At 40.2% G+C, this 21,407-nt stretch overlaps 2 protein-coding genes and 1 non-coding gene across 7 annotated transcripts in view; 2 read left to right on the forward strand and 1 right to left on the reverse strand.

Annotated features, from left to right (window-relative positions):
• Positions 1-6,208, forward strand: part of LOC138047243 (uncharacterized) — a 33,107-nt gene extending 26,899 nt beyond the window's left edge. For both annotated transcript variants that reach the window (XM_068894006.1, XM_068894007.1), the window contains exons 2-4: positions 3,705-3,767; positions 4,409-4,681; positions 5,712-6,208. In XM_068894006.1, the coding sequence (XP_068750107.1) occupies positions 3,705-3,767; positions 4,409-4,681; positions 5,712-5,825 (450 nt within the window). In that variant the 3' untranslated portion in view covers positions 5,826-6,208. The remainder of the gene's footprint in view (positions 1-3,704; positions 3,768-4,408; positions 4,682-5,711) is intronic.
• Positions 94-166, forward strand: Trnas-gga (transfer RNA serine (anticodon GGA)). The gene has a single exon. It is a non-coding gene; the product is annotated as a tRNA-Ser (tRNA).
• A 9,272-nt stretch (positions 6,209-15,480) lies between the features above and the next one.
• The window catches only part of LOC138047234 (Golgi-associated plant pathogenesis-related protein 1-like), a 15,692-nt gene continuing 9,765 nt past the window's right edge, over positions 15,481-21,407 (reverse strand). For all 4 annotated transcript variants that reach the window (XM_068893989.1, XM_068893990.1, XM_068893992.1 and 1 more), the window contains 5 exons: positions 20,487-20,525; positions 19,942-20,179; positions 18,515-18,602; positions 17,026-17,192; positions 15,481-15,869 (listed from right to left, as the gene is read on the reverse strand). In XM_068893989.1, coding sequence (XP_068750090.1) covers positions 17,064-17,192; positions 18,515-18,602; positions 19,942-20,179; positions 20,487-20,525 — 494 coding nt within the window. In that variant the 3' untranslated portion in view covers positions 15,481-15,869; positions 17,026-17,063. The remainder of the gene's footprint in view (positions 15,870-17,025; positions 17,193-18,514; positions 18,603-19,941; positions 20,180-20,486; positions 20,526-21,407) is intronic.

Consider the following 21,407-nt stretch of genomic DNA (forward strand, 5'->3'; position numbering starts at 1 on the left):
TTCATATTTGATTCATTTCAAATACCATTTCATCATTGATTCATTCCTCACGGGACCATTAGAACCCACAAATGACCAGCTCCCAACGTCAGTGGCTTCATAGCTCAGTTGGTTAGAGCGTCGCACTGGAATCGCGAGGTCACGGGTTCAAACCCCGTTGAAGTCCTGAATTTTTCAGGCTTCTCTACGCAATTGTAAAAGTTGCAGTCATAACTGCGAAGATCATAGCTTCATTTGGTACTTGAGATAATAATCTTATTTTTTCATAGAGATCAAATGTTGAACCGCTATTTTGAATAAGAATATCATAATTTTTGATGTCATCAATTCCTGTTTCTAAAATATGGTTATCATTATTATTTTGACCAGGTCTATTAACTTTAATTAAAAGACCATTATGTTTTTTGACAAGATCTGCTTCATTTTGAAAACGAACATCAGAAATAACAAAATTTTTAATTTGTTTGTTTTCAAAAATTTGATTCATTCATGTAAAACCGAAGGATCGTCCATCGGAAGAAAAAAATAGCAGGCATCGTTTATAGGGTTTAATGCAAATTCTGCGACTTTTCCTACATTGGTGAGAGCAAACGGTGCTGGGCTTCGAGGAGAGTGGAACATGATCTCGCGCATGCCCCAAGTAAAGAGTCAGGAATCCGACAACATGCCGAAAGTACCTCGCACGACATCCATCCACGCTACGGCGAAATTCTTGAAAGGAATGAATCTAATTACAAGTGCAGAATTTTTCTGGAGTCTTTACACTCATAAAATTGATAAGAACTCTGTGAATGAAAGAATGGAGTTCCCAAGGGCATATGTGCCGCTGTTAAGATCTCTTGGGAACCAAAATATGAAGCAGTGATTTTGAATTTTAGATTCATTGTCCCCCGAAGAAGAACCAGAGATACGGTTCGAAAATTTGGGAAGCCTTTTTAAGTTTATATCAGTTTTAAGCCCCGTTTTTAGCAATTTTATAAAATTTATTACTTAAGTTTACACGGCATAAAGTTTACTTACAAAGTCTACTACTAAAGTTTACTCACAAATTTTGCTCATAAGAAAAATACATAGATTAATTTTTTTGGCAGCTGTATTCTTTTGTAAATTTTTTGAAAGATTTGGCATTGCCCGCAAAAATGGAGCGTAAAATTGAACTCAAAATGAAAAATGAACTCATACCCCCAACTCCTATACTACTTATCTCTGTGTTGGCTGGAGGAGAAGATGACTATTCCGTGTGCTCGCAGACTAGAGAGACGAAAGAGGAAAAGAAAAGCTAAATATTTTTATTACAAATTGCACCTCGTGTTCTCGCTTGAAAGGTCAGTCTGAATATGTCTAGGATTATTTGTGTAAACAAACCTTTCATGCAATATGGGCCCTTATGTCGACGAGAAAATGCATATCACGTCGAAGTAGTGCTTGACTGCGGCGCAACGGCAGCAGAGGGAGCCTGACGAGGGCGACTACAGGAACGAAGGCTGGAGAATAAAGAGATTGAAATTTGCAATTGTCTAGAACTATTTACTAGGACTAGGCATAGTTAATAGAGAGGACTGGTTTGGAAGCTCGGCAAACATCAAAGGAGCAAACAAAGATGCCAAGATTTAGGTTGAAAAGTGCACGACCGTGCACAATCTTTTGTTTTGCGATCATACACTATTCATAAATTACGTAACCAACACGTTTCTATTGGTTAGTTCCTCAATACGGAGTAAACAACTATTGTGTTTTGTGCACGGTCAAGGCCAAAAAAGAGAACAAAAACCTACAACAAAGAAAGTTGTCGGGTTTCATAACCATTCTCGTCTATTAACTATGGACTAGGGTAGCTAAAAGATAACTAGACGCTTCCTACACTGACAATGGGTTGCCTGTGGTACGTGTTACAGAAAAACAGAAGGCACTGAACTGCAGCATTCCAGTTAATTTTTTCAAGTCACGGGTCGTTAACACCATTAGAGGGGTCACCCAGATGTCGTGCTAGGAGAGGCCCTCTTACTCACACGTTCACACTTTCAATTATTTTGTAATCTCCTGTCCGATTTTGAGGTCTTTTAGTTTTTTAAGCGTTGGTAATAAATTCAGTTTACAGATAACAAAACACGCACTTGAGTAAAATTCACTCGTTTCTTCTTTAAATAAATAGTCTGGCAAAAAAAAAAACTAACTGCAAATTGCTCTGACAGACGTTTTCCTGCATGTCATGCATGTCTTGCAGTTGCACTAAGCAAAGGTTTATTGTACACACTAAGATGTTGTTTCCGCTTCATAATTCCTCTTCTTTTCAGTCTAATCTGATGCCAAGTCCAAACATTTTTTGGTTTTACGTTTAAGCCAAAAAGTACCGTAAAATCCGGGATTTAACAGTAAAAGACGAGGCAAAAGACAGATGAAGGAAAAAAATAACATAGTTTTTATTTTTTTAACGTTCCATTCTTGAGTTCCATAAGAGTGTATTTTGTTGAAAGCTGCACTAAAACGCCATTCGTGTTACAATGACTTTCGGCGCCATTTCAGGTTAATAAAATGTCCTCCTATGTCCACCAGAGAAATATACGCATTACCCCAGCCCCCTCAAACCTAACAAAATACGCGGAGAAAACTCCACACACAAAGACGCTACTTAGCAGGGGAGGGTCAGGAAAGACTTTTCATGACACGGAAATTTTTTTTTAAAAATAACAGTTTTTATATATAGCTCTGAATCGACTTCTCATCGAAAGATAAATGACAATCGATCATAAAAACACGAAGATTTCTGCAGTCTCTGACTTTTGTGATGTTTTGTCAAAAGGAAGAAATTGATCGCGTGCTAGGCAACCATAAAGGTGCGCGTGATCACCTTGTGTGAACTGCATGAACTACGGGAGAGAATGTTAACCGTTCGTCGTTTTTAGAGTAAAACAACGTCTTTGGTTTTTTAATTTTGTTTTAATATTTATCTGAATATTTACTTTTCATCTGTCGGGTCAGGAAGCCTTCTTTGTCGGGTTCCTGAGAACGTATCTATTTTGACTTCAGGGTGAACGTTTTACACAATCGCGAGGTTGAGAGGTCACGTAATTGGAAATCTGAACATCTATGAGATACAAAAACAGACTTGCGAATTATCGCAAATCACAATGCTGACAAGCACAAAAGCAGAAGAAATGGTCAATAAATATGAAGTTTGTTACTATCTGAATGTTTTTGGGTTAGAATAAAAGGATATATTGTCACGCAAATGATTTAATTTCGTGACACTCAAAATTCGCAAAAGCGTGCCTGCTATCAATTGGCCAAAGACGATAACAATCGTTAATTCCCGTCTTCAGGAATATCGATTGTTATCGATTTTTTTAAAAAATCGACAGTAACCACCCGGGATATTCAAAGATGGTTTTGTTATTACAATACCTGCAACAACACGATACGTTTATTTTCAGCCGCATGCTACTAGATTGGCCTACTCCGAGATCTATTCTTATGTTGGTTTCCTGACTCTGACTCTGTTGTTTCTTTTGGCTCATCTCAATGCCGACGCTATAATTAAACTGGAGGGTTTTACTCTTCTACTCTGAGCTACACTCCCATACAGACCTCCTGCTTGGTTAATAAGAGCTAATTGTCGATTAAATATCGATAATCGGTTTATCGATTGACGAAGCCTGGCAAAATTCGCCTTTTTATGTTGACCATTTCCCTTTTTTTCATCCAAGGTGTTACCAGCTGGCATCATGGGAGTGATTTTGGTCAACAAATCAAGTCCCTCCTCGACTTTGGTAAGGCAGAAATGGAAAATTCCGATTTACCTTCATACATAAAACGAGACAAATATTTTATCCACTTAAATATCTCGAAATAGCGCTCTTTTCTCGTGATACAAAAACGACACGTTTTTCTGGCAACAATTATATTTTGATAAAATAAAGAGCGGAGCTGGAATGCCAAGCGGAGCACCATAACTATAGGAACAGAACCACATGCATGCGTCGACAATTCTTTTTTCATGGTTAACACTATCACGGCTAGAGACGTGAATCGCTGGTGCCTGCGCCCTACGATAAATACGAAGACGTCGCGCCACATGGCGGCCATACTCCAGCCACTAGAAGGTCGACCGAGGCTTGCTGCCTCGATGTTGGATATTTTGATATTTAACATCCATGTTATGGTCAATTGACACCTGTCAAAACAAGGTATCTGCTGACCAGTATCACGTGACCATATCGCGGGCTCAGGTTCACATTTTATTTCAAGTTCGCCACTGCACAGTTACTGGTTTTCGATTGGATCGCAGGCTAGAGCCACGTTAACTTATTGTAGTCAGGAGCTCTGCTTTTAGGCTTAGCTAAATCTATATATTATTTTTCCTTGAAGGAGGGGTTTACTCTGAAGTCGCCTCGATTTTAATTCTTTTCAGATTAACGCCGTGAGCTCCGTGAGCATGACAAGCGTCATAGTATCAGGCATAACAGCGTTTCAATATATATGGACTGTGAATAGAGTACTGGCCGTCAACCTATTGAGGACGAGGAAGGACGCAGCTCTTAAACTCACCGACCAGGAAAATACTGCGGTAGCAATAAGCTCCTTGGTTGCAATATTTTGCATCACTGAGGTTGCCCTTGCCGTTTGTGCTGCTTGGATAAGTGATTCTCTCTTCCAGCCCCCCCAAGAGAATCAAGTCAGTCAGGTATGTCAAGTAATATATCTTTTAGGGAAACGACAAATAACTTTCATACCATGGCATAAAAAATTCAGCCAGTTAGAATACAAGTAAAGCTTTGAATACCGATGGTATTACACCCAACTTTTCCATCACGCGTTGCGCGCGTTTCGCATTGATTGCGTTGGCCACTGTATTCACCATCATTTAGTAATGGTAATTGCACCGAATGGAGTACAATTCGGGGAGTAATCGGGCGAGTGATTTCAAAATCGGACGAGTGCAATAAACATAGGCAATACAATTGAAAAAATTACAAAAATTAAAATGTAATGACTTAAAAAAAGAAATTACAACTAACTGAAAAGAACCATTACCCAAAATCTACAATTTGCGGTCATTACAGTCACTAACAAGACTTAAACGAAACAGAAGTCCTCTAAAGAGTAACAAGGTCCCAAATCTTCTTTTTGTCTATCTTAAACTTTGTGCAACAACTTATCCGGGTCCAATTACTTATTAATAGTATTTATAACAAATTTCGAAATTAAAAAAGGCTTTGAGACACTTGTTTGAGCGAAAAAGTCAGTAGCGCTTGCTATTGTTATAAAACGGTCCGCATTGCGTACTTGTGGGCTTATGGCTAGTGCAGTGTTATTCCTTAATTGGGTTGACATATTCCGGAACTACTAAAACGATAAAAATAGGAAACATTAAGAAGGAAGCCATTAAAGCGCACGTAATTGACGTGAGAGTCACGTGGGTATCCGATTACAGGTATCCAATTACAAAAACTTGTAATATTTGGATACCTGTAATTTGACATCCAGGTGATCGCGCGCCGATTAAGTGACAAATGGGCTCGCGGAGAACCAATCGCGATCAAGAATTTTGCTATAGAAAAGATTAATCAATTATTAATCAATCATCAATCATTCATTTCGTCCGCCCGTTATATTTCACGGCCTTTTTTTTTCCAGTTCAAATGCTAACCGTGATTGGCATGGCTCACTGTAAAGCTCTTGAAATAAAATTTTCCTTTTAATAGAATATTCAGGCAAGAAATGTGAATAACCAGTTTGGAGACGGACAAATCCCAATGTTGCCGACCTATACAGCAGCTCAGCCGATGATTGGTATTCCACCACCCAGCTACAATGCCCTTCAGTAGCTGTCTTGCTTGCTTTTTCACAGTTATTATGTTTAGCGTAATCTGTACTCCTATCGACAACGATACGCGTCATCTCAGTGGTCAAAATGTTGTGGACTCACTCGGCTGCGCCTGGTGAGTCCAAAGCATTTTGACCAGTGATGACGCGTAATGTTGTCGATAAGAGTACAGACCACGGTAAACCACATTCGATTTGTTGAATTGAACATATCCAAATCTTTTTTTTGGCAACAAATGTAACTTATAATTAGCGATTTACCCCTTAGCACTGTTTCTCTAACGTTTTATTGTTCATCGCTACCAAAATAAACTTAATTGTTAGTAAAATTATCGCCATAAAAAGTGAGGCAATAACCAATAAAGAGCTGACGCATATTCTCAAAGTCCTAACACGTCTGTTCAACCCAGAAAACTCTGTCAACTCTCTCTCCACCATTGTGTAATTGCAGGCCGCATCCTAGGCGAATGCAGATCAATATTACGCGATATCGATATTCCACGTATTTCAGCGGGATACGATCACTGTGGTGTCAACAGTTATCAAGAATTCTGTCATTTCTCACAGTTAATGAGGTTTCGAACCTCGCAAGTCGACTGTCAAAATATAAAATTTAAACTTATGGGTATCGAACTACCAGACAAGTGCAGCCACGCAAACAAATCGACGACAACTGAGAAGAAGCTATGCTTCTGAACGAGGGTCTGGATTTGAGCACTAGAATCTCATCTACTAGTAAAATTTCTCAGTTGCAGACCTCGTTCTTAGGCATCTGGGTTAAAAACGCCTTATTTCTATGCTTGCAGTTACAATTTTGAGCAATTAATTCTCAGCAATTAGCTAAGCACTCACTCATTTGAGGAAATTTTCTCCCCTAGCTAGTGAAGACAAGCCGTTATTGACAGTTCTTATGTTATGCATGAAGACAATAAATAAACTGATTGACTGAAGGTGAATATTACAGAATGAGTGAGCAGGTGGTGGTAGGAATCAATTTTGAAAATGGTTCATGCGCTTTCTCATAGGGTGAAAGTTCACAATGATTCCAGAATGATTCAAGTCTAAACAACAAACAAACAAACAAACAAACCCTGAAAACTGTCGTTCTACGCAAGGAATTTCAATTCGAGTAGCTGATACATCAGTGGAACTACATCAAGCGAACTATATAGCTAAGCATGAATTGTTTTCACCGATCGGAAGCTAGCTGCACGAAGCGGCTGTAATGCGCAGGGTTTTATAATAGCCACGAGCAGTCTAAAGCGTTCAATTAAACGAGGGAGGTAAAGCATGGAATCAAAGTCTGCTTACAATGGTAGCCGTCCAACATGGCGACATCAGAAATCGGGTGACCCTATTGGGAGAATGGTGGAGTGGCGGAATTGCGGAATACATGGAATATTCTAAAATACGGCATACATGGAATATTCTAATACACGGAAAATATTGAATATTTTGAAATGCAGAATATACGGATTATTCTAAAACGGGGGATGAGAGGAAAGTCCTTTAAAAGAGGCTTTACTTGATACTTGAATTAGGTTTTGTAATAAAGACCTTCAAAAAGGCACTGAATTAGTAAATCGGCCTGCAAAAGAAACGATAACATGTCGTACATTTTAGGACAATTGAGACACTTACCATCGTCTTCCTCCATTTTTCCTTCTCTGAGCGTGGGAAAGTGCGCCTGCGTTGTTTCGGCACCGTCCGAGAGGCACCGCAAAAACGGAAGCGGGGACACAGATTGCCCAGGGGTGAACTCTTCTCTGTAACACATTTTTATATCTTTTGTTGCGAGGAAATGTAAAATTATCATCCGAAGTTTTGTCTACCCAGACTACTCACGGGCAAAGAGTGTAATATATAGATTTAGCCAAGCCTAAAAGCGGAGCTCCCAGCTGGTTTATTTTTACTGGCTGCAGGATCAGTGAAAATAAAAGGCTTTGGAACTGTCCGCCTTTTGGTTTTCCCGGATATTGCTTAATTATGTAACATTTTCTTCGCTGCCTAACTAGTGAATTCCACGAATTTGGTTTTATCAACGGAGTTGATAATGTAAATTGGCCACCGTACAGAGATTCTAAAAGCTGACGTTTCGAGCGTTAGCCCTTCGTCAGAGCGAATCGAGGAATTATAGGTTACGTGTAGTATTTGTAGTAGAGTGGGAGCTACGCTATTGGTGGTAACGTGGCAACGTGAAAAATAGGAATATATTAGTTAAATGAAAAGCGTTCGTTAATACCGTGAGGATTAAGGGTGCCGATTTGGAAGATGAATTTTTAATCTAGAACAAAAATTTTTTCACGTTGCCATGTGACCAGCAATAGCGTAGCTCCCACTCTACTATAAATACTACACGTATCCCATAATTCCTCGATTCGCTCTGACGAAGGGCTAACGCTCGAAACGTCAGCTTTTAGAATCTCTGTACGGTGGCCAATTTACATTATCAACTCCGTTGATAAAACCAAATTTTTGTATACTACTTCCCCACCGACGCAGCACCACAGTTTCTTTAGAAACTACCCCCTTCATTCATTTAGTGAATTCCACGGTTAATTCCACTTGAAAAACCGACTGATCGCATGAATCACGAAGGGATGAGTGTGATATCGGTTTTTCCAGCGAAATCTACTGTCAAATTCACCAGTTGGGCAATTAATTTTTCTTGAATCGCAAGAGTTTTAAAAGAAAACAGACAAATCCTCAGCAAGCGAACGGAAAAGGGAAGAAGCCATTTCAGAGTCGACTGTCAAACGCCAGCGAATAGGAATCACGCTAAAATTAGAAATCACAGACGTACTATAGCTCGTGATCTGATAGAAAATCTTTGTCGGTTCAAGGTCAAAGAAGGAGTTTTATTGATGTACTTTATTTATTCGACTTTATCTCTGAAAACGAGATCATTTACAATTCGATGTATTTCATTGAAAGACGCCAGCTTGGCTCAGAACCAGAATCGGCTAGAAAAGGACAAACTTCAAACAAGATCTCCAACAAATTACCTGTACGTGCTGTAAACAAACTTCTAAAAACACAAGCTGGTGATATTTCTCCTTATACCTTTACGAGAACTCATTGCGATTACATGTTTAGAACATAAAAAGAGTACAGATAATTCCAGTTAACGATAAAAATTCGAGTTTCATTCCTGAACAAAGGAAAAAACGACTAAACCACCTTTCAGAAATATGCACCCACTTGAAATAGCTTATCCGTAGAAATAACAATAATATAATTTGTGGAGTAACTTCTTCCACCAACTTTAAACTATTACTGGTGTACCGTTTTGTCGTTCTCGTTCTCTTTCTCTCCTCTTTCGTTTCTGTTCTTCTGACATAGGCCGTCCAGGCATCTTGCAACCTTAGTAAATTCGAAATTAAAAATCTTAAGACATACCAAAAACTGCAATTCCGGAGCAAAAAGCAGTCCTAAACAAATTAAAAACAAACGCTCATCTTTACGTTTATATCCCTTCAATGCTTGACTTGCTTGAATAACTACAGCTATATTATGTTAAACCTGGATTGAAACCAGCGAAAAATGCAAGAAAAATATTTTTTCCAAACCGTACCTGAACACGAAAATCATCGACTGTCAAGAGCTTTGCTGACGTAGCATGGATGTGTAGCCGCGTCGAGCCACAGAAAGAGCGCGAAAAATTAAGCCTCGTTCAGGTGTGAGTGTGAGTATCTCACCTGCTTGAGCCTGCGATCCAATCAACAACCAGTCCCGGGTCAGCGGTCAACTTCAGAAAAAATAGCTGACCTCGATAAGGTGTAACTTTAGCCCGCGATATGGTCACGTGATACTGGTCAGCGGATAAATTGTTTTGACAGGTGTCAATTGACCATAACATTGATGTCTAATATCATGGAGTATTGCCTCCTCGATTGCCTCCTCGATGAGCTCTAGACTTGAGCCCGTGATATGGTTACGTGATACTGGTGACATTGGCATACATGGAGGGGCGGACGTACGTACGTATGTACGGACGTTCATGCCGTCATGGCTATAAAACCAAATTTTCTCAAATCCATGGGTTACCATGTTTTCTTAGCTATGGTGCCCGGAGCTCCGCTAGTATTTATATCCCTTTTTAAAAGACTTTCCTCTCATCCCTCGTTTTAGAATAATCTGTATATTCCGTGTTTCAGAATTATCCGTATATTCCGCGTTTCACCATATTCAATATTTTCCGTGTTTTAGAATAAATTTACGTATTCCGTATTTTAGAATATTCCGTGTATTCCACTGTAGTAGCCAAAACGCGGGGCCGGGGCCGGGGCCGGGGCCGTGGCCGGGGGCGGGGGCGGGGTGTGTGTTTTTTTTTCTTCGTTTAATTAAACTGGATTTGGCATTCCTCACAACGAGCAAAAGATTACAGTAATCTTTGCGTGTTTATAATTCTTAGCAGTCCACGTTTAACAGCGATGGAGCGAGTGATCCATCACGCACTATTTACTGTTTATCTTTGTGTTAGAGGACAAGATAGCTATTTCTACTTCCTATTTTTTTGTACGCTGTTAACACGGAAATTAAACCCCACATCATTTGAAACAGCGTGTACGTGCACGAAGGCTAAAGAGAAGGAAGAAGAAAGGAAATGCTAAATACAGTCATTACAAATTGCACCTCGTTTATTAAATTAAATGTTCCGCTAGAAACATGACAGCTTGAGATTAGTCAGAACGTGTCTACAGTAGAATTACTTGTGTAAACAAACCTTTCACGCAATATCGATAACTGCCGACGAGGAGATGAGACGTATATCACGTCGTATAGTAACACTTGACTGCGGCCTAACAGCAGCATTGGCGAGCTCAAGCAATGACCACGGCGACGCCAAGGCCTAGGACGACGGCTGAAGAAACATGAGTCTATCTTTTACATTTGAAATTCGTAATAATCTACAATACTCGTCAAAAATCTTGAAACACTTGTGTCTGTTTCCCCTTCCCCAAGGTTGATTTGGGTGTCACAGTGGTCTAAGTGCTTCAAAACATGCGTGGCTCAACATTGGGGAGGGAGAAGGCACATTTCAGGGGAAAAAACAGTGTGAAGTAGAAATCTCAGGATTTTTCCAGAAAATTCGAGAGAAACGGTATCTGTTTCAACGATTTGTGACGAGTAGCTCAGGGGTTGGCCAAAATATCCCAAACATATGTGGTAATATTATTTGTGTCCCCGCAGCAAAAAGAGTTCCCCCAAAGCCACACCTTGCCAACAGTCTTTATGCATGGAGTTTTTATGCATGGAGCATGCAGCATAAATATTAATGAAGACTCTCTCACTTTTTGTTTGCTGGTTATTCGTTAATTACAAAAAGGAGGAGGCCTTCTTAAGTTTGGGAGGTTACACAGCTTAATTGACAACTTCTTTTTGACTTCTAAAGCCAATTCATCGATGCCTTCTTTAGACAAACGTGTCAGCTGTAACATAAAATGCTGAATTAACATTTGCAAAGATTCCCTTATCCCATGGGCCACACTAGACATTTACCTCTTCATAAATCCTTGTTTCTCTTAATGGACCCTCCTCTAAAACAAGTAATTAAACGAAACAGCCTCTAGGTCTTTTTGGCTGTATTTGGTTTCTCATGCAAAACAAAATGAAAATACATATCAAGGCCGTAGCCAGAAAAAAGTTATGACTGAGGCAATGTCCATCGTTAAATAATCTTCGTAGGTATTTTAGGTGTTTATGACGAGTATTTTTTGAAGATAACACTGGAATTATGCTTTATTTTAACGAATCACCCTGGTCAGAGTTTTTCTCTGTCCTTGTGTGGGCCCATTTCCATCATTAGGGCTAACGCTCACATGGTTCATACGGCATAGAAATCGAGCACTTCACATTACACTCTGTTCAGTTAACTCTGTTTAAAATATAAATGCTACACGGCCAACGTTTGTATAAACGTAACCTTTCGTTGTACTTGTACATGTTCATTGCCGTGACTTTGATCTTCAGTTCCCACGGCCTGCTCCTGTCTGACCTTGTAGCTCAGTCGGTAGAGCGGCGGAGATCTAACCCGAAGGTCGTGGGTTCAATTCCCACCCTGGTCAGAGTTTTTCTCTGTCCTTGTGTGGGCCCATTTCCATCATTAGGGCTAACGCTCACATGGTTCATATGGGATAGAAATCGAGCACTTCACATTACATTCTGTTCAGTTAACTCTGTTTAACATATAAGTGCTACACGGCTAACGTTTGTATAAACGTAACCTTTCCTTGTACTTGTACATGTTCATTGCCGTGACTTTGATCTTCAGTTCCCACGGCCTGCTCCCGTCTGACCTTGTAGCTCAGTCGGTAGAACGGCGGAGATCTAACCCGAAGGTCGTGGGTTCAATTCCCACCCTGGTCAGAGTTTTTCTCTGTCCTTGTGTGGGCCCATTTCCATCAGTAGGGCTAACGCTCACATGGTTCATATGGGATGGAAATCGAGCACTTCACATTACACTCTGTTCAGTTAACTTAAGAAAAAGATGACCCAGGCAAGTGCCTCGGTTTGCCTCATACTGGCTAAGGCCCTGCATATTCTTGGTTTCGAATTGCCAAATCTCACATCAAGACTATATGTACCATTACGGCCATCCAAGCTTACATACCCTACAAAGAATTGCGAGTTAGTTTCATCAAAAGCAAATGCAATTGGCAATAGGCCATTTCCGAGTTGCTGTTTGTCTCTGTTTCGAAGTGAGTCTTGGTGCTCAGATATTGAAAGGAAAATTTGCGGTGAGAATTTGTTTGATTTTCATCAGAATACGCAACTCATTTCCATTTGAATGGTTGTGCACCAGTACTCGCTTTGAAACTAAGGCACGCAGCAACTCGGAAAAGGGGCTATTAGAAAAGCAAGTAAAAGTGACTTGCTTCGAGTGTAGGCTCGTGCCACATTCGTTGGAAAACGCCCTACAATGTTTCCCTGAGGGAAATATCGGGCGACTATATAGGTCTCGGTCAGTATGTCGGATTTCTTTGTCGCCATGGAAACTCCTAGTTGTGTAGTTCCCTTCAAAACAATCTATTTAAAAAAAAAAACAAACAAATTCATTTAGTCTTTAAGCACTAGTGATGTTTTTTAAGTTCTCAAAATTGTACGAGCCGTAGACGAGTGCAATTTGAGAACTTTTACAACAGTACGAGTGACCAAGACTCGGCGTGATATGTGGGTTGAGATTGTTGGTTCTTTACTCTGCTCCGAGCGATTTTTCTCCGGGTGCTCCGGTTTTTCTCTCTCTTCAAAAACCAACATTTCACTTGATCTGCGTTAATTGTTTATTTCACTTTACAGTGTCCCCAAGTAGCGCTCCAGCACTAGAATGATTAGACACTTCGATAAAGTTCCTTTCCTTTCCTTTACTTCTCCTGCTTTCTCGTGCTCGTGCTTGTTCTTTCTTCCGCTGCTCGTGGCATTACCCTTTGTTTGTCACTGAGTTATACCTTGAAAAGGAGACGGAATAATAACTACTGAGAGAATTAAGTGCAGGAAGCCTTGCCGCCGTAAACTAGAAATCAAGATATATAACAATGACAGAGAAGATGAACTCTGAGCCTCCGCTTTGTTGCATTCCGGTTACCTTCACGTTGTTAAATTTTGATTTTGTTCCTAAAATTGACATATATTCGATTTATAATGAGGCTTAAAGGTTTAATTAAAAGTTAGTAAATTAAAAATTTATTTCCGTCAACACCGCTGTGGTTCATTTCAAAACGTTTTTCTTTCCTTCCGCTTAAGCCCTCCCTTCCACCCGGATATAGGCCCCTTCGTTTATAAGCCCACCAAAAACCCCATTCGAAGTTATATAAGCCCAGGGCTGATAAGCGGAATTTTAAGTATTTCGCCAGGAGCCCATGACTGGGAGCCTACAGCTCCAATACTAGGTCTATGTAACGGTATTATCACAGATCAAGCAATTTTTAGACGATTTCTCAAATACGATTTGGCTTGCACGAGTGCCAATCCTCATTCCCATGTGGATTGATTTCTCATGCAAGACTTGTGATTGGCTGGAAAGGTCCGGTTTCGCGGGAAAATCAGACTATAAATAACTTGGTCTGTAAAAACGCCGTTCCATAGATGCAATGAAGTTGTAAGCTCCTAGTCATGGGCTCCTAATTTGCCTGTTTTCTCTCGCTCTCTTCGACGTTGAGCATCTGTTACTCGTCTCCTGCCTTACTGGTTTATTTTCTCTCTATCTTTCTCTTCTTTCCTCGTTGTACGACATATTAGGGAGTTTAGGAAATGACGACGGCTGCGACAAAGACAACCTCAAAAAGCAGTAATATTATTGGTTAAAAGAGGAAAAAAATTATCGTGCTGCACATGCGGCAGGCATTTTTGAACATTTGTCTCTCGTACTGGACAAAACAACAACGCAAGTGACAAATTTTCAGGTTTTGACGACAATGTGGACAAGCAACAGTGAATCTTTCCTTCTCTCTCTTTGCTTCAAATCCGTACGTACCAATCTGTTATAGCATACTTCGCCCATAATGTACAACGTAAACAATGTGGAAACATCGTGAAACACTTAGGATAGCTCCAACTAATAGTTCGAGGTGACGTTTTCGTCGCCGTAGCCGTCGAGGTTTCTTAAACTCCCTATAGGTGGTTTCACGTTACGTCATCGCCGACATGTTGGTGGACGAAAACAAAAGATTAGCTCCTTTTGTTCGTCCACCAGCAATTGTACATTTCAGCATTGTTATCTGTGTCTCTCGAGACTGGTTGCAAACCACCTATTAATGCAGTAAGCTGGCCATACAACGTCTTTCTAAAAAACACTGGTTCCAGCCCACGCAACTTCCCGCCAAAAAACGCGGGTTCTAGGATCGCGTTATTTCGCCTACTGGCTTACATGAAGAATTAAAGGGACGGACGGGACGGTCGTACAATGACGTCAAAAGCAAAACCAAAATTTCTGCTATCGATGGGTCACCATATTTTCTTTATCATAGTGCTCCGCGCGCTGTAATTATAATTATATTATTCCGACAATGATTTTTTTAAACGGCTAAATGATAAGCAATTCATCGTTGCAAAGTTCAGTTTAAGTTAAAAAAGCGTCTATTTGCGGTGTAGCTAAGTCAAAGAAACATAGATGGGTTTCCCGTGACGTCATCACCGCTGTGTCGGTGAACAGAAACAAAAGTTTTTTTCTTTACTTCCTTTTGTTCGTCCACCATCATTTGTACATACGTCGTCGTTACCTGTGTCTTCAAAGATTGGTTGCAAACTTAGAGAACTTCTGGTTTTTTGAGTGAATACGAAAATAGCAAGAAATGAGATATTTCTGCACCTGGCCATGGAGTAGTGAACACTAAAGCTAACCCAATCAATGCGCAATGTGGGCATTAATTTCGTTTGGCCTTTTATTCGTTTAGGCAAACTGTGGAAGAGAGCTTTGAACTGTGTGGCCCCTTGGCCGCGCTATCTTGACTTTAAGCGATGGCCCCTACCCAGAATTCTCTCCAATTGCATTAAACGACAGTGAAGCGAGGTTTGCTTCGTCGTTCAACCCAGCTGGGCCAGAAAACAAAACTCAAAGAGTAACATTTGCACTTGTACTCCAAAAGAGAAACTTTTGTATAATTATCATGCCCCGTTGCTCCAACAGTACTTCTCGTTATTATCGAATGTAAAATGTGATTACTAACCACAGCAAGGTCAATTGACCAGTTTTATTTAAACCAAAAAACCTTGCATTACATATATGTTAAAGCAACGGGAAATATTACAGCAAGTCAACGAATTTCCTTTTTTTCATGGTTTTTTCCAACCATCTGACGCCTCACAATGGAAAGGCCAATTTAAAATGTCCAAAAACGCTGTCCATACATGCAAGGGCTTAAAACACAATTTCCTTTAATACTTAATATTCTTCATAATCACTAAGTCCACTGTGAGTCTTGCTGTAGCTAGGAGTCTAGTTATCACGGTCTTGGACTGGAACAGGACATTGAGAAACCAATAAAGATCAAACAGAGCTCTGCATTCATGCACATCATAGATGTGAAGGCATTTCTCTTGAAGATAGCCTGCAAACGACCAAAAAGAAACTCTTATAAATTCATCGATTAACTAAATGGTATACCATGTTCGATGCTAGAATGGTCATTTTAATATAAAGGAAACACTTTGTGTCAAAAATAATTAGCACAGCACTCAGTTATGTAACTACTAATTGAGTCATAGATCAATAGGGAGCTAGTTTCATCAGCGGGGTTTTCAATTGGCTGTCAAAAAAACCATTGACTACTTGCATTAGGCGAGTCAGCAGAGCAATGAACCAATCAGAATTCGGAAGAAATACGAGTCACGCGTTTCTTACGTCCAAAACTGACGCTTATGCTCTTGCGACGGGAGTCCTAGTTTGATCAGATAAATGTATGAATGGAGAAGTTCTCGGTAGTATACATTTTTCAAACTTTAACATTTTTCTCCTCTAAAGTGCCTATAACCCATTGAACGTTCACTTTTTTATTGGCTTTGAAAGACGGGAAAAGTGATCACACTTTGTCCATAGCCGAGCAATGAAGGGGAATGTGTTCGATACCGAGTTGGCGTCACAAATTATAATTTGCATAGCTGTTTTCAAAGAACTACATTCCCCTTCTTTGCTCGGTTATTGATCAAAGCATGACAACTTTTCCCGTCTTTGAAAGCCAATAAATAAGTCAAATTTCAATCAAAAGGTTCTGAAACAATACAATGTATTTGGGACGGTGTTGGAGAATAAATAAAGTGGAAAAGTGTGTTGAGGTGATGGGCACTTCAAATTTAATCATTATGTTCTTAAATACTATAACAGCTTTTCTATATGTATATTTTTAATCTCTTAGCCAGATTTAGATTTTTTTTCTCAAGGGAAGGTACAGGTTTATTACAGCTCCTGCACTGTTAAGAATTACTCTCCTTATTTCCAGGTAAACATCCCAGTCCTACTATATTAGGAAATTACTAACGTCTTGCTAGTCACAGAGTCTGATACGAAATTATATGTGGAAATGACACGTATGTAGGCTTCTGATATAAGTATCGCACTTAGAAGAATGAATGACTGATAAAGAACCACTCTGGACCAGAAAACTGAAGTCGTGCTCGTAACTAACGGATAAGAGCCAACTCGTTCCCAGGGCTTTTCTCGGCAATGGAGAAAGCCCTGGGAACAAGGTTAGGATAACAGCCTCTTACCTTCTTTATTACTTCAAAGCCAAATTGTTATTTCCCACTTACTTTTTAAACTGACCGTAGTAATTTCCTGGTGGCGTGTAGCGTGCTACTACATAAGTCTTTGTCCAGAAGCCTCTCTTTATCGAGGCAATTCCAACGCCAAGCTTCTTTGTTGACTTCCAGACCATCTATCGATGGACATGCACATGTGAACTCAACTGTGATGAGATAAAGTTGCGTAAAAAAAGTTTGTTATTGGTGGCCTACGACGGCGTGGTTGACGAAAACGTCACCCCAAAATCTAACTTTGCACTATCCTATGTCATTCCGGTTATTCCATCTCGTTCAAGTCGTATAATGTGCGAGAAGTATCTTAAAGAGCAAAAATTGAGAATGAAGCATTCTCATTTGTATGCTTTCGTTGTCGTACAAAATCTCAAATTTTGTGAATTAACGTCTTTGTTGTGCAGATTGCAGCAACAATACGTGTTAAAATGCGTACCGGAAGTGCTGCATTCTCGATGACGACCGCGTCGTATATATTAGATCTTTTAAAAAGTCCTTAATACGGAGCTTCACACGAGATGTTTTTGAGCCACGGACGCCAACCGGAAATGAACATTTTGCATGTCAGGATTTCTCGGTCTCTAACTGACAGAGAAAAGGTGCTTAGCAGTAAAAATGTGGTAGTGTTGAGACCGTAATTAAAGAAAGAAACATCTCTCTTCCGCTTGTCGTCCGTTCCTCAAAAACGTCGCTTGCGTAAGCTCCTTGAAAAAGAACTTTGTTCTAGAATACGGCATCGAAATGTGGAAAAAGTGACCAGTTACGTGAAAAACAAAGAATGTATATTTTTGCACATCGTGGAGCCATGCTTTGAACTGAACAATTAAAATAAATCAGACATAATATCGTTCAGATTTGCAACCGCGAGAGGGTAACAATTTTGCTACGTAAAAGAATAGCTGTTATTTGGAGCATAATGCAACTCTCGCTCCAGGCCGTTGACGGTCATGGAGAGAGCGTTGCGCGACGTTTAATAGAGGGCCATCAGAGAGGAATTCGAAGTTGGTTGCAATTGTCAGTTAGGATGGTCATGCATTAGCCCAATTTGTTCGCATTCTAAACTTAGGACACAACTCTGCACCTCAGGTTGCCTTTCGCATTGATAAAGTTATCATACACAAGAACCACCAAGTAAGAATGGCTGAAGGGCAAAACACCTCAGAAGAACATAAAATCTTTGCATACATTTTCTGGTTAGAAGCGCCAGGATCCGGCGCATTTGCCTTGTGTGCTTCGTCCCGTTGCTAATTAAATTGTTCACAGTTAAACTGTGATGATCAGTCTGACCAAAACTGGCGCTCCTTGTCGTTTTACCACTTATAATTAAAGCCAACATTGGCAAAAACCACAGTGGGTAAAACTAAAAATTGAAAGAAAAAGCTGGCTTTTTACCCGGGGCTTTTTATTTTGAGTCTCTTTCAGAAGTAACCAAGGTCCCACTTACCTGAGTAAAATGCCCTATTTGGCCACCAGTGACCTCAGAAAGGGAATTTGGAGGATCCTCGAATGGGTAAATCGACTCCTCGCTATACCTGAGAATTTCAAATTCCTATAGTAAATAAAGTTCTCTGAATTTGACCATCATGATGATGAAAATCATTTTTCACGTAATTTAAAAAATGAGTTTGTAAATGTGCACCGAAAACAAAGAGCTTTCAATTCTTCAATTATACGAAACTACAGCACCAGGTTTTGCAATTGTCTTTGTTTTAAAGTTTGTTTAGCACAGTTTATATTAGCAAACTTTATCAGGTTAGTCTAGTGAAGGCGCCGTGAAAAGCGAAATGAACTTTCGTTCGGCATGCCATTTGACTCTACTTTGGGGTTGTCATTTGAGCTGATGGAGGCTGTAGTCGACAACAAAGAAAAAAACGATCTTATTACAGCTGTAGTTACCTATTTTACGAGACTGTAGTATTGGCCTTTGCCCTTTCTGCACGCGTAATCGCCGGTGACTGGGTGCTCTTCTAACCGGCTAGAACTGAGTGTCCATTCTACCGGCCGTTTTTATACCAGAGAGAAATAATTCATCGAGACGAACTATGCATCTGTCATTTTATTCGTTTAGCGTGAAGACGATACGGAAAACTTTGAGTTGAGGCTAATCGTCGACAAGATTCCGTAGTCCGTTCTTGTCCAAGCTGTTCCTCCCTTTCCATTTTAACATGCTCCGCGCATACGCATTCAGTTTGCGACGCTAGTGTGTTTTGTTTAGGTTTTTAAGGCCGTCATTTCCCGTAATGCGAGATGAGAACACTGATCTGTGTATTAACAGAACAGTATGTGAGACGTATAATCCGTCTGGGACGAACATGGGCGAACATTTTTAGTGCGTCTGTTAAATACGTATAGACCTTATTTCAAAATGGCCGTCATTTAAATAATCTTTTGTTTTTATTCAAATTAGCCCTTGATGCCTCGTTCTTGAGCTGAAAATTCAAAAGAATATTTTTCCTTGAACGAGGCGTCCAGGTCTAATTTCAATAAAAACAAAAGAATATCTAAATGGCGGCCATTTTGGAATATGGTGTATAGTGTAAGAACAGGCACGTAAAAAGAACCGGTCTTGACGAATTCTCCGCTTTATTTTCAGTGCGTTTTGGAATACACCGATACTAAATCCGATGGTTCGTCTCATGATGTGTCTTAAGTCCCTCTTTACAATCGACAAACAGGACAGAAACAAAACAAATTTTGCGCAAGTTCATCCCGGTCGAATTATCAATGCGTCTCTAGCATAAAAACGACCAACACGCATTTGGACCCACGTTATTTTCCAAGGGGCATGCTGGTATTGGAAGCTCTTCGTAGATACCAGATCTGCCGAAATAAGCGCTTGATGTACACATGTTACAAGAAGTATATAATCACCAGGCCTCCAGAGCGTCCTTGCATGTTGCGTGATTCCCACTACTTGTTGTGGCTTTATAATACAGATTTTCACCGGCTTTACGAACACTCCAAGGCGCATGCTCCATCTTGTCCTCATTTGCAAGGTGAATGGCCCAGGTCCTAGCCTTTTTGGCCAGCGTCTCATCCCATGATAGTGCTCCGGCTCCATGCAAGATACGCCTAGAGTTATGAGCCCGGAGGCATTCCCGGATATTGACTGTGAGGTCAGAAGAAGAAAAAAGCATTATTTTAATTATTGCACTGAGAGAGATGAAGTTCTTATAAATGATTATTGCTTTGGCCGTTTTCAGTAACAATTATGCTGGAGATCGGATCGATTATTACGGACAAGCTGACAAGCAGAAAAAAGATACAAAGAGCGACTACTTATTAACGAAGTTACGATTTTCTCGCGGGAAAGGGGAATTCAGCTTCCTGGAGACAATGCCTCTTTTATTGCCTTTTATTTCAACTACGGATTAGTGACACAGACAGTTATTTATTTTAAAAGTCTTGATAACAACCTTCAAGTAGTCTTGGTCTCGGGGGTGCTGTAGGACGCGCTGAAAAAGCAAAAAACGGGAAGGAAACTTCAATAAATTAATGAAGCATGACAGAAGATTAATCAGTCAAATTTGTCGCCTTCCCATTCGATATTGGTCACCTCACCAAACTGAATAGTGCTCAAATAAGTGCGACAGTTGAGTTGCCAACGTCCATTTTTCTTTGTCTTACTACGCCTCCTGATTGGCTAAAACTACTCTTAACATTGTCAGTCATAGGACTGTCATACAACAAATTTAAACCAAAACCCACTCCAATTGGCGAGTATTTCTGCGGTTTTCCCCAGCTGACTGTGTTAGCTAAAATTATCCGCAATCCTTGATTTATTTTGAGTCGGCGTCAGTGATTGCTCCAATAATAGTTCTTATTATTCATTCAAAATATTTGCCCGTTTCTGATTGGTTAAAACCACACGCATAATTCACCATAACCAGCTACTGTTCACCAAATTTGGAAAGAAACTTCGTCATCTTGAATCGATGACGTCAAAAGTGCAGCCCGCTGCAGATTATTGAACCGATGACGTCAAAATCACGTCAAAAGTGCACTTACTTACTTAGATCTCTCCGCGCCAGAAGGCGCAAAAGTGCAGCCCGCTGCAAATTATTAAACCGTTGACCGAAAAAAGCTGGGGACGAGATTGTGTTATTTTTGTTGAGCAGAAAAATGGCTGCGACTAGGTTTAGAAGTTTGAGCGAAGAAAATATTTTGAATGAATAATAAAGCAATTATTGAATTCGGCTTTTGTAGCAATTATTGAATTCGGCTTTTTTGGAGGCGCGGTGGCCTCATGGTTAGTGCGCTCGACTCCGGATCGAGTGGTCCGGGTTCGGGGCCTGGCAGGGGACATTGTGTTGTGTTCTTGGGCAAGACACTTTACT

The sequence above is a fragment of the Montipora capricornis genome, chromosome 4 (assembly GCF_036669925.1).
Source record: "Montipora capricornis isolate CH-2021 chromosome 4, ASM3666992v2, whole genome shotgun sequence".
Lineage (NCBI taxonomy): Eukaryota > Metazoa > Cnidaria > Anthozoa > Scleractinia > Acroporidae > Montipora > Montipora capricornis.